General features: G+C 54.0%; 1 protein-coding gene across 1 annotated transcript in view; it reads right to left on the reverse strand.

Annotated features, from left to right (window-relative positions):
- Positions 1-230: 230 nt before the first annotated feature.
- The window catches only part of BAZ1B (bromodomain adjacent to zinc finger domain 1B), a 55,921-nt gene continuing 41,045 nt past the window's right edge, over positions 231-15,106 (reverse strand). The window contains exons 14-19 of the mRNA XM_068154491.1: positions 13,782-13,929; positions 11,298-11,445; positions 9,360-9,478; positions 5,091-5,242; positions 3,330-3,433; positions 231-1,629 (exon numbers count right to left, since the gene is read on the reverse strand). Of these exons, the coding sequence (XP_068010592.1) occupies positions 1,263-1,629; positions 3,330-3,433; positions 5,091-5,242; positions 9,360-9,478; positions 11,298-11,445; positions 13,782-13,929 (1,038 nt within the window). The 3' untranslated portion in view covers positions 231-1,262. The remainder of the gene's footprint in view (positions 1,630-3,329; positions 3,434-5,090; positions 5,243-9,359; positions 9,479-11,297; positions 11,446-13,781; positions 13,930-15,106) is intronic.

Raw genomic sequence — 15,106 nt, forward strand, 5'->3', positions numbered from 1 at the left:
GGGAAGTCCACACCTTGGCTGGCAGGAGCCAGCAGGACGGGGCTGCTTGGCCGGCGTGGGACCATCCCTGCTGTGCTGGGGGAGCATGAGGGAGGTGAGCTAGGGGAGGTGTCACTGTAAAACATGGTGAGAGCGTGCCCAGAGAGGGGCTGGGGGACCCCTGCCAACAAGTCCCCCAGGGTGACTCCAGCTACTGGTAGGAAACTGAGTTGTAAAGAGAGAGAGAGAGAGGGGGGTGGGGGGATGGGGAAATATAAAGCAAACACGATTTGATATAAACTGTACATGTGCCCAAGCAAGACAACTGTATCTTACAGGTGTTCTTTGTACAAGATCTCAGCTAGAAACCAGCCACTTTCAGCTAGAAAAATTAATTTAAAAAGTCCCACAGAAGTTCCTGCTGCTCCCCTGGCCCTGCAGCTCCCTCCCCACGGGGCCTGCAGAGCCCCCACGCTCTCCGCTATGCTTCTGGCACCGGCTTCATCCAAAGGGCTGCGAGACTGGGTGCTGCTCAAGGTCAGCAGGGAAGCCATCTGCCTCCACTGAGTACAGGTGAAGAGCTGAGCTCAGAAGGAGCCTCTTTGAGAGCATGAAGCTCCAGAGCTCGCTCCCCTAGAAGAGAGAGGGGCAAAGCAAGAGCACCTCGAAGCCAGTTGTGTTAGGATGCTGGTGAAAGCTGCAGCTCCATAAATGTAAGTGCTTGCTCGTCCTATGCAGCCCTGCAGTGGGGGCTCAAAATTAACACCATATAAATATATACATACAAGAACTAGCAGCCCATTGGCCTGATGGCACCCAGTCCTTCGGTGAAGCAATCTGATCCCTCCCTGCCCCAGCTCCAGGCTGGTTTCACATCGCAGGCCGTGGGTGGCCGAGGTCCTGCCGTGCTCCGGCGCTGGCTGCTCACGGAGGGGAGGAAACGGCTCAGCCCACGGCGCCCGAGCTGGGGTAGGCTTCGTGCTCCCCTCTGCCCAGCCAGGCTTTGGCCAGGCCCTCCCACCTTCCCCTCCTGGCAGGACAGGCTTGTGAAGAGCTTTGTCGACTTTGCAGGAAGCAGTGAAGTCCTCTCTGCTCCCCCAAAGGATGCCCAAATCCTGGAGGAAACTGCAGGAAAATGAAAACGAGGCCGGGCCAAAGGGAAGGCTGGATTAATAGAGAAGTGCCTGCTGCTTCCCAGCTCCCTCCAGACAACCCATCCTGCTGCCCAGCAGCACCAGAAGGCCTGCTCCAGCTCTGGCTCTCCCCCCTAGTCTCCCCATCCCTCATTTCTTCCTCTTCCGCCCTCGGGAATGTTCAAGGGGCTCCGACTCGCTGTCCCCTTCTTGCTCCTCCAGTTCCTGGCACCTGGCAGAGAGCTTCTTGTGTTTCCTGCGTGCATACGTGTGGCCAGGCAGATGTTTGTGCACCATGTCAATCAAACACTGTTCTGTCTTCTCCAGGCAGGCCAGTACGTGACTCCCGTTCTGGTTGTAGCGCTCGGCGTTGGAGAACACCTGCTTCATGTCGGAGAGGAACTCCTGCACCGAGCGGTAATCGCCACAGGAGCACTTGCTCTGCATAGTCTGGAAGTCCATGGGGTTGCTGATGACCTCAAAGTAATCTTCAGCTTCCTCCGTGGTCACTGGCTCCCTGCAGAACGAAGAGCCACAAAGATAAGAGGGAAAGGTCGGCCCCGGGGAGCCGCAGAGGAGCAAGGATCACCCCCACCCCATGAGCTCCAGCAGCAGCCCCCCCTGCACCCCCCAGTGCTGGAGCCAGCCCAGGCAGCACCTCCACAGAGCTAGCAGCCCCATGGTGGCTGATGATGGACAGAGGGCTGGTCCAGGCACAGGAACATGGCAGGTATGGTCACCTCTGCTCAGTCACACCACCTACAGAGCGCCCTGCAGATCCCAGCCTCCCCTCTTCGGCCCACAGCCTCCCACCCCCTGTCACACTGCCTCACAAGGGCACCATGTCTTCAGCCCAGCCAAGCACGGAGAGCATGGTGGTTTCTTCAGGAGCAGGCTCACTCCCTCCCCTCCCACCCATAGCTCACTTCTGAAACCCTTGCAGCCAGCAGGTGGATCCGGCAGGACCACAGCACGGCCGACCCACACCTACGCGCTGCTGCAGACAGCTCTGTGCCCGTGGAGGAGGAGGAGAAGGAGGAGGCGGAGGAGGAGGAAGAGGAGGCGGCGGAGGAGGAAGAGAAGGCGGCAGAGGAGGAAGAGAAGGCGGCAGAGGAGGAAGAGAAGGCGGCAGAGGAGGAAGAGAAGGCGGCAGAGGAGGAAGAGAAGGAGAAGGAGGAAGAAGAGAAGGAGGAGGAGGAGGAGGCGGAGGAGGAAGAGGAGGAGGCGGAGGAGGAAGAGAAGGAGGCGGAGGAGGAAGAGAAGGAGGCGGAGGAGGAAGAGAAGGAGGCGGAGGAGGAAGAGAAGGAGGCGGAGGAGGAAGAGAAGGAGGCGGAGGAGAAAGAGAAGGAGGCGGAGGAGAAAGAGAAGGAGGCGGAGGAGAAAGAGAAGGAGGCGGAGGAGAAAGAGAAGGAGGCGGAGGAGAAAGAGAAGGAGGCGGAGGAGGAAGAGGAGAAGGAGAAGGAGGAAGAGGAGAAGGAGAAGGAGGAAGAGGAGAAGGAGAAGGAGGAAGAGGAGAAGGAGAAGGAGGAAGAGGAGAAGGAGGAGGAGGAGAAGGAGGAGGAAGAGAAGGAGGAGGAGGAGGAAGAGAAGGAGGAGGAGGAGGAAGAGAAGGAGGAGGAGGAGGAAGAGAAGGAGGAGGAAGAGAAGGAGGAGGAGGAGGAAGAGAAGGAGGAGGAGGAGGAAGAGAAGGAGGAGGAGGAGGAAGAGAAGGAGGAGGAGGAGGAAGAGAAGGAGGAGGAGGAGGAAGAGAAGGAGGAGGAGGAGGAAGAGAAGGAGGAGGAGGAGGAAGAGAAGGAGGAGGAGGAGGAAGAGAAGGAGGAGGAGGAGGAAGAGAAGGAGGAGGAGGAGGAAGAGAAGGAGGAGGAGGAGGAAGAGAAGGAGGAGGAGGAGGAAGAGAAGGAGGAGGAGGAGGAAGAGAAGGAGGAGGAGGAGGAAGAGAAGGAGGAGGAGGAGGAAGAGAAGGAGGAGGAGGAGGAAGAGAAGGAGGAGGAGGAGGAAGAGAAGGAGGAGGAGGAGGAAGAGAAGGAGGAGGAGGAGGAAGAGAAGGAGGAGGAGGAGGAAGAGAAGGAGGAGGAGGAGGAAGAGAAGGAGGAGGAGGAGGAAGAGAAGGAGGAGGAGGAGGAAGAGAAGGAGGAGGAGGAGGAAGAGAAGGAGGAGGAGGAGGAAGAGAAGGAGGAGGAAGAGAAGGAGGAGGAGGAGCAGGCCACCTGCCCTCACCTGAAGGGCCAGCTAAAGCGGTACTTGATCAGCTTGCTGAGGATTTCCTCACACTTCTGCAGCTCGAGGTTCTGGCGCCGTGTCATCTTCCTTGTTTGCAGGACCTGCCCACACAGAGGATGCTGTTAAGAGCAGGGAACTGCTATGGGCTTTAGTGTGCAGCAAACTGTCTGCAGGCTGGGCCTCAGCAGAGATCTCTCTGTCAGTCCTGTGGTTTACAAGCCAGTGTCTCAATGGTTGGGGATACAGAGTAGTGCTGCTGCAGAACCAAAGTTCATCTTTCAGGTGCAGCCATCTTCCACAATAATCAAGAGGCAAACTGCTCTGCTGCAGGACTTTTGGTGGCAGCAGCAGGGACAAGCAGGGGCAGCTTGAGTCACAAGAACAGGAACCCCATCCAGCAGCTCTGGGGAGAGGATCTTGCCAGCAGCCTGGCATTTCTCTTGGGGCACCAGGCTTTTTCAAGACAGGTTCAAAGACAACACGGTCAAACCAAGCAGCCAAAGAATAAATGACAGCAAATGGAGAGGGTGAATTCCCTCTCCCTGCCTTCTCCAAGTCCCTGGCAGGCAGCACACAGGAGGCAGAGGGGAGAGAGGCTGCGGCACTGACATTGCAGAGCCGACCCTGCCGGTTTAAATACCAGAGAGCAGCTGATGCCTCCAGCACTGCTGTCCTGTACACAAGGTCAGCCACTTGCCCAGGGAACTGCAGCAGGTCAGCCACCAGCACAGGGACATCCCCTTGGCTCTGAGCACACAGCTTGTGAAGCAACACTGCTTAGGTTAAGTCAGATGATGGGAAGGCTCCACCACACAGGGCACTATTCCCGAGCCAGCGTCAGTCTCTTCCAAGGACAAGCTTTAAGTCCTAGCAGAGTCCTCCTCCCCAAGCCAGTATTTTGACAGAGACTCTGACCCAGTTCTGGTAAGATTCTCCCCACCTGAATATCCTTCTAAGCTGGCTGTAGCAGCCCATGCTGGGCCTGCTGGTTTGGTTGCCCTCCCCTCTGTAGCACAGACCAGCTAAAAGGACACTGTAGATCCACTAGGCAGCCCACCCACACCCAGCATAACAAGTGGTGAGCCCAAAGCCCATGATCAAGACTGCTCATGAAGAGTGACAGGATACACCAGCGCTACCAGCTCTGGTGAGTGGACAGATGGCAGATCTAGCAGAGGCTTGTGACGTGGCCCACGGGGCTAGAGTATCCTCACACATCCCCTGTGTCCTTCCCCCAGGACTAACAGCACAGGGCAGCTCCACCCTGCCTAGCATGCACACACACAGAGGAGTGCTCTGTTTTATTCTTTCAATGTCAAGTGAAACCTAAACCAGTCAAATTATGTCCTAGAGCTCGGGGAGTGACCATATGACAACAACTGTCAGAAAACAGCCAAGGCTGGGGAGCAAGGGTCCAGCATTGCTGGCATTCTCTGACCGTGCAGGACCCCCTCAGGCCCCCAGCTCTCTGCAGAGACATATGGCTACTATTTAAAACCCTTTAACAAGCTGCAGGCTGCCTGCTACTCAAGGGGGACAATGTGTGAAAGCGGCTGGGGGAGGATGCCTGGCATATCTGCGCTCCCTTCGCAGCGGGCCCTTGAGGATATGGCTCCTTTGTTAGCCTGCCCCAGCCCAGCCCGGGTCTCACAGCAGGATCCAGGGTATGGCTTTGGGAAGGGGAGGGGAGGAAGTGTGACACCTGTTTGTTTGTAAGTCACGATGTGAGCAGCCTCCAGGGAGCAATTTGCCTCTTACCAGCTCATCAATGTCTGCGCCGTTGACAGGTGCAGCCCGCTGCCGGGGTCCCCTGGCAGGGTGCAGCGATTGCTTCTTCCTTTGGTGCCTCCCCTGCCTCGAGGAGTACATGGCTGTGCTCTGCTTGCCCCGGGCTGCCTTCCTGGGTCTCACTGAAACACAGAAGCCACAGGCTTAGAGGAATGGGTTAACCTGAAAGCAGAGATCACCAGCCCTTTGCCCGGCGCAGAGGGGAGCTGCTGAACCCACAGACAACTGCCACCAGCCTTATCAGGGCTTATCAGCCTCTAAAGGGGGGGGTCAAGAGGATGGGGCCAGGCTTTTCAGTGTTACTCAGTGACAGGCTAAGTGGCAATAGGCACAAACTGCAACCCAGGAGGTTCTACATTAACAGGAGGAAAAAATTCTTTCCTGTGAGGGAGAACTGGATCAGGCAGCCCAGAGAGGTTGTTGTGAAGTCTCTATCTCTGCAGAGGTTCCCCCTGGACATTGTGATCCTGGGCAACCTTCTCTGGATGACTCTGCTTTAGCAGGGGGGTTGGACTAGATGATCCTCAGAGACCCCTTCCAACTCCCACCATTCTGTGAGTCTGTGACCCAGCTTCTTGTCAGCCTGTCCTCACTCAGCACATGCTTGTGTCAGCCATGCTCTTGATACCCTCTCCAGTGAGAAAGGAGGGTAATCACCTCCTGTCCAAAGAGAGGCCACTGCTGCCTGGCAACAGCTTTCTGCCAAAGGGTGGTCTCACAGGCTAGCCAACAGCACTGGCAGACCCTTGAGCTCCAAGGAGATCTGGGAGCTTCCAAGGTCCTCAGCTACAGGTACAGCTTGCCCAGTGCTGCAACACAATCCCCCTCAGCCTGCAGGACCCATGTGCCTGGACCCTGACACACTGGCACTTGATGAAGGGCAGGGGAAGTAATGCAAGGTCAGGGTCTCAACTGCAGCACCCTTCTGAAAGCACCAGGAGCAGAAAACTTCAGTTTGCCCAGTTGCCAGTGCTCCTTACTGGCTTGGGCCTGGGCCTCTTCTCAGTGGTGGCCAATGAGAGCACAAGGGGCAATGGTGGAAGGTGAGGCATAGGAAGTTTCATGTAAATATGAGGAATTTTTTTCCCCCCCTGTGAGGATGACAGAGGCCTGGACCAGGCTGCCCAGGGAGGTTGTGGAGCCTCCCTCCCTGGAGATACTCAAAACCTGCCTGGATGTGTGCCTGTGTAATCTGGTGTAGGTGATCCTGCTCTGGTTGGACTGGATGAGCTTTCAAGGTACCTTCCAGCCCCTGAAATTGTGATTCTGTGATTCTCCAAGCACTGAGCAGCAGCCCACACAGCGGGATAAGCCAGTTGGTAAACCCCCCTGCAAAGTGAAGTGCGTGCAGGGGGAGTGTCAGGTTACTGCAGCCGGGAGCTGCTCCACGTGCTGCAGGGGGGAAACAATGGGATTTTATTCCCCAAGCCCCTGGCTGCTGCATTAGATCCCCAGGGAAGGCACTTGGCCTGCTGGCCAGGCTGCCTGTCAGAGCCCTCCGCTGATGGCAGCGCAAGTGTGCTGACGCACACCCCCCCTCATCTGAAGTTTCTCCTCTGCCCCCCTCTGTGTCAGCAGGATGAGGTGTGGTTTATTTCACAGAATCACAGAATTTCAGGGGCTGGAAGGGACCTTGAAAGATCATCAGTCCAACCCCCCTGCCAGAGCAGGGTCACCTACACCAGATCACACAGGAAGGCATCCAGGTGAGTTTGGAGCATCTCCAGAGAGGGAGACTCCACAACCCGCTCTGGGCAGCCTGCTCCAGGGCTCTGTCACCCTCACAGGGATACTTACATGAAACTTACTGTGCCTCAGCTTCCACCACTGCCCCTTGTGCTGTCAGTGGGCATCACCAAGCAGAGCCTGGCTCCATCCTCTCAGGACTCACCCTTTACTTGTTTATAAACATTGCTGAGGACACCTCTCAGTCTCCCCTGCTCTAAGCCCTCAGCCTCTCCTCATACAGAAGATGTTCCATGCCCTTAGTCATCCTCGTGGCTCTGCACTGGACTCTCTCAAGCAGTTCATTGTCTTTCTTGACCTGAAGGGCCCAGAACTGGACACAATATTCCAGATGCAGCCTCACCAGTGCAGAGTAGAAGGGGAGGAGAACCTCTCTCATCCTACTGGGCACACCCTTTCTAATCCACCCCAGAATGGCATTGGCCTTCCTGGCCACAAGAGCACATTGCATTCTTTCCCTAGGCCAAGCTCCTTCCACCTGTGTCCAGTTCTGGGCCCCTCAGTTTAGGAAAGATGTTGAGTTGCTCGAAGGTGTCCAGAGAAGGGCAACAAAGCTGTGGAGGGGTCTGGAGCACAGCCCTGTGAGGAGAGGCTGAGGGAGCTGGGGTTGCTTAGCCTGGAGAAGGGGAGGCTCAGGGGAGACCTTCTTGCTCTCTACAGCTACCTGAAGGGAGGTTGTAGCCAGGAAGGGGTTGGTCTCTTCCCCCAGGCAACCAGCACCAGGACAAGAGGATACAGTCTCAAGCTGCACCAGGGTAGGTTTAGGCTGGATGTGAGGAAGAAATTCTTCACAGAAAGAGAGATTGGCCATTGGGATGTGCTGCCCAGGGAGGTGGTGGAGTCACCATCCCTGGAGGTGTTTAGGAAGAGCCTGGATGGGCTGCTTGGTGCCACGGTTTGGTTGATCAGATGGTGCTGGGCGATAGGTTGGACTCGATCTCAAAGCTCTTTTCCAACCTGGTTAATTCTGTTTTATTCTCTTCTGTCAGGTTCTTGTTGGACAGAGCTGCACCCCTCCAGCATGCTGCAGCACTTCATCTAACCCCAGGCCTGGCCAATAAATCAAAGCTGCAGGGCCCCCCCTGCGCGCGGCGGGGCCGGCCGCCTGCTGTCGCTCCGCTTGTGTGTCAAGCGTGTGGCACGTGTTAAATGTCTGACAATCCACCAGGCTAGGTTCTATCCCTCAGGATAAACTCCACCAGGATTAATGGGACTTCTCTCTTAAAACAGACAGAAAAAAAAAGTTTTCCAGCCTGACCTTTCCACGTTAATGCTCTTTAAAACCAAGGGGGGGGGGTGGGGGGGGGTGGGGGTTTGCATTCGAGTGCTTTTATTTTTAGTGACTCTAACCCTCTTTTGCTATTGTTTGGAAACCTTGGCTCAGCTCCTGACTTGGCCCTGCAACACAGGCTGAACGGGCTCCAAGTGTGGACATGGATACACCACAGAACAACAAGCAGTGTACACAGCCAGGGTATCAGTGAACATCCCTGAAACCAGAATAAAGCCAGGGAAGCAAGGCCGAGAGACCCGGACGGAAAGCCTGGCGAGGACGCGGGACAATCCTCTGGGCTCGGGGCTCCAGATCCCACCATCTGCCCTGGTTGAGGCAATCTGAAGCTAATTTTATGTCAGTCAAGAGCATTTTGACAGAAAGCAAAGGCTGGCAGTGTGCCATCCCCAGGCTGCTCTTTGCAGTGCAGCGAGTTGCCCAAATGAGGCAGAGTCAAATTCCCCTAAAAACAAAGCGGAGAGACAAACTGCAGAGTGGTTGAGTGGAGGAGCAGTCATTGAGGAACCTAGAAAAAAAAGTGCTCTTTCATTTCCACTCAGCTGCCCAGGAATAAGCCAGCAATGCATCCTGAGTGGTCTCTGTATGCAACCCAAGGGCGACGGCAGTCGAGGCCATAGGGCACCTCCAGAACTGTGCCTTCCCACAGCAATGGGCAGAGGAAGTGCCAGTCCTGCTGCTGGGAAACACCTCCCTGCCAAATCACTAGAAATCCTGCCCTGAAGAGGCTCTGAGCTGCTGGGAAGAGAAAAAAGCAAGGAGAAAGGCTTGTGGTTGAAGCTCCATGAGCATTTATCAACAGCAATCCAGTTTACCAACAAACCCTGGAGGTGCAGAGTGCCAACACCAGTGACTGATAACGCTGTTGCCTCACTCTGCCCTGCTGCAGGCTCTGCTGAGTGCCCCTCAGCACTCCCTGTGGCCTCAGCAGCGTCCCCAGGGGACTGCCTGGGCAGCCAGTGAGAGCTCACCACAGTTTGAACCGTTGCTAGTGCTGACCCTGCACAAGAGTTCACCCCAGCTGCCCATGTAATGCACAGCACAACCACAGCCTTCCCCTGTGACATCATCTCCCCCAGTTTCTGAGCAAGAACCTGTTGTGGGTGAGGAAAAGCCCAAGTCCCAAACAGGACCAAGACTTTGGACACTGAAAGCAGAGGCTTAACATTTTTCCATCATTTCCTGCATGGTCAAAGCCTTACATTTCAGTCCAGCAACTTCATAATCTTCCTCCTCCTCTTCTTCCTCTTCAGCATCTGGTTCATCAGAAGCTTCCTCACCTTCTTCACCTTCATCCTCAGCAGAATCCTCTGCATAGCTCCTAGAGTAAGGCAGGTAAAGGCATTTGTTGTACCAGAGCCTGGGCACCAGAGGTCCTGGGCCCTCTCTCCTGTTAGTTTCCAGGCAGGGACATGCTGACCACCCCAGTGCAAAATAAACACCCAGTCTCAGACTGAAGCAGTTTGCTGTATTCCAGAGAGTATCCAGTGGTAGCTACAACTAAGAGGGCACTTCCCAGGCTATTGTCTCAACATCTGGGCTGAAAATCCCCAACAGCTCCAGCTGTGTATGGTTTTTTTTGCTGTTCTAGGCACCTCGACCATGTGATTACAGCTTTAAAGATTGTGCTTGCTGGGCAATTTACTCCTCCCTGAGAGGAGGTGCTGCTGTTTTGTCCAGGTCTGCAGGCCTGGCCTGAGGAGTGTCAAAAGGAGTTTGGTTTGGGGTTTTTTTTTCTGCTTCTGCTGGCACATTTCCCCATTATCTCCTTCCAGTGTCATACCACATGCTTCTGCACTATAGGAAACAGCCCTCATTTGGTATTAGTCACAGCTAAGCTTGTATTTACTAATGAGCTGAGCATCTGGATTCTCATGTCCTGATGTCAGAAGCCACAAGACTCCCTGCTCAGGACAGCTCTGACTTGCTGAACGTGTCTGCTAAAGCATTCAAACCATTACAAAACCAGGAAAAGGAAAACAGCTTGCATAGGCAAAAGGGGACAAAGGCAAAGCTGCTGTGGGAGTCTCAATCCTCTGGAGAAAGGAGGATCTTGAGCTGCAAAAGGAATAAGAATAAGCTACCACAACAATGGGGGAAAGTGCTCCCAGGCTGACATTCTTCCCTGCCTCAGCTAAGAAGACAAGAGCAGAAAGTAGATAACAAGACAGGTGTTCCCCCACCTGATGGCTCCCATCCAGGAGCCAAGCAGCTTGCAGGTGACACTGGCACATCAAAGGAACTATGATCTCAGGCAAGAACAGCTGCACTCAAGCCCTGTCACTTTTGTACAAGCCTTATGAACTCTTAAATGGTGCCCAGGGAGTAAGTAATACTTCTAAGGCCATACACCACCTGCATGTTACAAGCTGGTACACCTCTCATTGTGCTGCTGCTCTGGAAGGGAGGATTCTATTGACTGCTTATGCTTCAGGTGCCATTTGATAGCCTCACCTCACTGACAAGAGGGTAGATGCAGCACAGAGTCTGAATCAGCAGGAAACAGGAAAATACATCTCACACACATTTAACTTTCAGCTTGTAGGTCAAAAAACCCTCTTCAACCCCTCACTGTCAGGAGGCAGCTACTGACTTCTGCTGCACAGAGCAATTCCTCCTCAAATCTTATTCCCTCTGTAGCCCTAAACACTCTTGCCTTGTTAGGATTAGTAGGTCCAGAAAACCACCAGAGTGGCGTTTTGTGGGCTGATTTTCAGCAGCACAGCAGTGGCTAAACTGCAGCCTGAAGTAACCTCTGGTCTGCCAAGAGCACAACAGAAGCTCAGCCCAGTGGTCTACAGAGAGAGCTTCAGTGCTACCAATGACACTGCCACGAAAAAGCAAGCCAGCTCAGAGGAAACAACAGCCCCTAGAGTATCTCATTTGGGGGGATGTTTTGTGAGTGCTTTCATTGCTAAACATTAAGTTGTTGGTTAAAACTGCTGAAGCTGCCATGGGTCAGTACCACACAGGGGTGCTGAAGAAACAGCCCCAAGATAATTGCTCTGCTGCTGGGCCAGCGGCACCGAGTTAACCAGGCCAGCTCCAACCTTTTGTTTCAGACTGGTTTGGTTGCCTTGGGAAAGGCATGGCAGGAGCTGTGCACCAGTGGTGGTGCAAAGGAGGGGAGGGTCACTCACCTGCCTCGTGAGCTGCGCCTGGCAGTGGAAGGCTGGCACGCTGGGCACTGCCACTCGCCCTCCGGGATCTCGTAGAGCGCCGGCCGCAGGCAGAACAGGTGGAAGGCTTTGTTACACTCATCACACAGGATCAGCTTGTCATCCTCACCTAGGACAGGAGCAACTTACTTGTAACCAGTGCCACAGCTCTGCTCAACTCAAAAAGCAGAAGGTGCTATAGTGCTGGAGGTCAGGACAAAGCAAGAGAGAGATGGCAAAGCATTGTCTGACGGCAGGGACCCTTCCTCCTCGCTCAGAACAGAGTAAACCAGGTTGGAAGAGACCTTTGAGATCGAGTCCAACCTATCATCCAACACCATCTAATCAACTAAACCATGGCACCAAGCAGCCCATCCAGTCTCTTCCTAAACACCTCCAGTGATGGTGACTCCACCACCTCCCTGGGCAGCACATCCCAATGGCCAATCTCTCTTTCTGTGAAGAACTTCCTCCTAATACCCAGCCTAAACCTCCCCTGGTGCAGCTTGAGACTGTGTCCTCCAACTTCCACCACTGCAGTGGAAACCAGCAAGGTTTAAAAATAAACAAGCAAAACAATGCAGAGTCCAGTGCCCTGCAAAGATTTCATGTGAGGAAAAGGTAGAAGCCTGCCAAATAGGTTCCACCCATGCTAAATCTCAGGGCAAACACAGGGAAGGAGAAATTTGCTGCATGGATGCCCAAGGGCTTAGCAAGAAGCTATGAACACAGCCAGTCTTATTTTAGCCTAAGTCTGGTCAACCTGCACAGCATCTTCTTTCTACTTAAGGTAGCAAGCCCACAGAGAAAAGAAATCAGTATGCAGCAGAACTAGTCCCTCTGTGCTTCTCAGTGGTGCAGGGAAAGAGGGAGACAGCCCTGAGCCAGCTATTTCATTTACTGAAGAGGAGGGGGAAAAAAAGCAAGTGCAGAGAGCTTGCCAGCACATCTCACTCTCTAACAACCCAGCTCTTAAATTCTGTGAAACTAATCTTTTAAGTCTCAGGTGAGACCCCCTCCCCTCCTCACATCCTAGGATCCCCTCTAAACAGCAGGTTTTGAATTGAACTGGTATGGAATATCCCTGAGGCTCCACAGTGAAGGAGGCTTTTGCACCAGTTCAGCCCTTAATTTCTTTCAAGGGGTGGATGGCACAGCCTTGGTAAACAAAAGTGGCCCAGCACTCTCTCAGAGGTCTGCCTGCCCTCATTCCCACTAGTGTCTCAGCAAATAGAAAGTGAGACAACAAGCACATGATGAGGCAGAATGTTCTACCAAGCTCTTTCTCCCAGGCTTCCATCCAAAAGGAGAGGTTATGGCAGAACAAACACTGGCAGTTTGGTGACACCCTTTCCACTACTTCCCCCTCCACCTGCAAGACTCTAAAGTCTTTCATCCCATAGTGCATACAGAGAAGACAGCCCCTTGTCACCTATTGGACTTGATGATCCCTGGAGGTCCCTTCCAGCCCCTAGCATTCTGTGGTTTGGTTACTTCCCCAGCTAGTAAGGCTTCCAGCTCATTGAGCAGTTCCACTCCCAGTTTAGCCTCAAAAATCCCACTTTGCTCTCCCCCATTTGGCTACAGCCTTCCCATCCTCTCCTTGCTCGTTCCTTCAGTAAAAGATGAGATGAACTGACAAGGCTGAAAGACCCAAAGACCATTCTACCTCTAAACTAAACCAGGGAATGGACAGTGAGTGGCACAAGCATTCCCAGAAGGATTTGTAGATGACTTGTGTCCAAGTACCCTAATCATCCAGGGGACAGCAGCTCTGCAATGTTCTGCAAGACTGTGCACTGGTTTCATAAGAAGAGTTTATTGGCATCAGGGTCAAATACTTCTGTGAGACCAACACTTCAGACTGTAAACCCTGATGGTCAAAACTCAGTTCTGGGCCCCTCAATTTAAGAAGGACATTGAGACTCTTGAACATGTCCAGAGAAGGGCAACGAGGCTGGGGAGAGACTTCAAGCACAGCCCTACAAGGAGAGGCTGAGGGAGCTGGGGTTGTTTAGCCTGGAGAAGGCTCAGGGCAGACCTTATTGCTGTCTACAACTACCTGAAGGGAGGTTGTAGCCAGGAGGGGTTTGGTCTCTTCTCCCAGGCAACCAGCACCAGAACAAGAGGACACAGTCTCAAGCTGTGCCAGGGGAAGTTTAGGCTGGAGGTGAGGAGAAAGTTCTTCACAGAGAGTTGTTGGCCATTGGAATGTGCTGCCCAGGGAGGTGGTGGAGTCACTGTCCCTGGAGTTGTTCAAGAGGGGATTGGACATGGCACTTGGTGCCATGGTTTAGTAGCCATGAGGTGTTGGGTGACAGCTTGGACTTGATGATCTCTGAGGTCTTTTCCAACTTTATTGATTCTATGATTCTCAGGGCAGAGCCAGAGGGACAGCCTGGAAGGCTGCATCACCTGAGCAGGGCAGGGGGGGAGGTGGGGACAGCGTGGGGCAGGACTTCCTACCTTTCTTGCGACAGACTTTGCACCTGGCATTCTCTGCAGACATATCCCACTTGATGCAGGCATCCAGCATCCCCAGCAGCACGTGCATGCGGGAGAAGGTCTGGGCCTCGCGGATCGCCGTCTTCCACTTCTCCGTGGCCGAGGCGACCTGCAGACAGACCTGCCGACTTACAGCCAGGCACACAGAGGCAGCTCCCTACAGCATGAAGGTGGGGGGTTTTTATCCCCCCCTTATCCTTTAGAGCTGGGGCCCTTCATGAGCAAAGCTGGACTCTGTGTTTCTTTCCTTCCAGGGAGCCTCAGCAGCCCTGTTTGTGGTTTATCCATCCCCAGCCTCAGTGGAGCAGACAGTTTGTTCCTAACAGTGGAGGCCTTTTGCATTTCACGGCCAGGCTGAAACAACCTACGTGAACTCCACTAAATTCTTGTTCTGAAAGTCTAACCCAAATAATCAGCAGACTAAGAAAATAAAAGGCAGAAATCTAGCCCTGTAAAAAAAAAAGAAAGGTGGGGGGTGGGTGGGATGAAAAGTTAGGAGACAGCTGGCAGCGCCACTTGAGTGCGGCGGATTGGAGCAGGCTGTGCTGCCCTCCAGTGGGTACTGCCGGGACACCGAGACCATCAGCAAGACCTGCCGCAGGCTTGGTTGGTCCTCCTGGTTCTCTTGAGCTGCTCAGCTGGCAAAAGGTGACATCAGCTACAATTGGGTTTGACAGGCAAAGCACTGGGAGCCCCAAACACGAGAGCAGCTGCTTTCCTGAGCCGGGATGACCTCAGCGCGTGCGAAATCCCAGAGGTAGCTGCAAGTGGGGACCACAGCATTAAACCTGAGATTTGCAGCGAGGCAACTGCTGGAGTCTGCACATAGCAGGCCACATGTGAAAGCCCCAAGCCGGCTCTGGAGGGTTAGAAACAAAGTTTGTGGCAAATCGGAAATGCAGCAGAGCAGAGAAGTAATCCGGAGCCACCGCACGCTCCACTCCCAACGCTAATCCTTTGCTTTACAACAATGAGGTGACAGCCTAGACATGACAGGGACATAATAGGACTCGAGTTAACGTTCTTCTACCCCAGGAAAATGAAAAAACAAAACATTGAAGTGTCAGATGGGGGGGGGGGGGGGAAAAACCACCCCTCTCAACTCTGCCACTGACAGCAGTTTGGGAGCCAAACAAAACCCGGGTTTTTGCAGCGTTGCACATTCTCCCCCGCCTGAAGCCGAGGAAGCCCAGCGTGTATGAGATGCTTGGAAAAACACACAAACTGCTCCAAAATGCCAACATCCCTGCTGCCATGGCTAGGGTGGGACCTGGAGCCCGAGCCAC

Source organism: Melanerpes formicivorus, unplaced genomic scaffold (assembly GCF_026170545.1).
Source record: "Melanerpes formicivorus ecotype bairdi unplaced genomic scaffold, bMelFor1.0.p_v2 SCAF_29, whole genome shotgun sequence".
In the NCBI taxonomy this organism is placed as follows: Eukaryota; Metazoa; Chordata; class Aves; order Piciformes; family Picidae; genus Melanerpes; species Melanerpes formicivorus.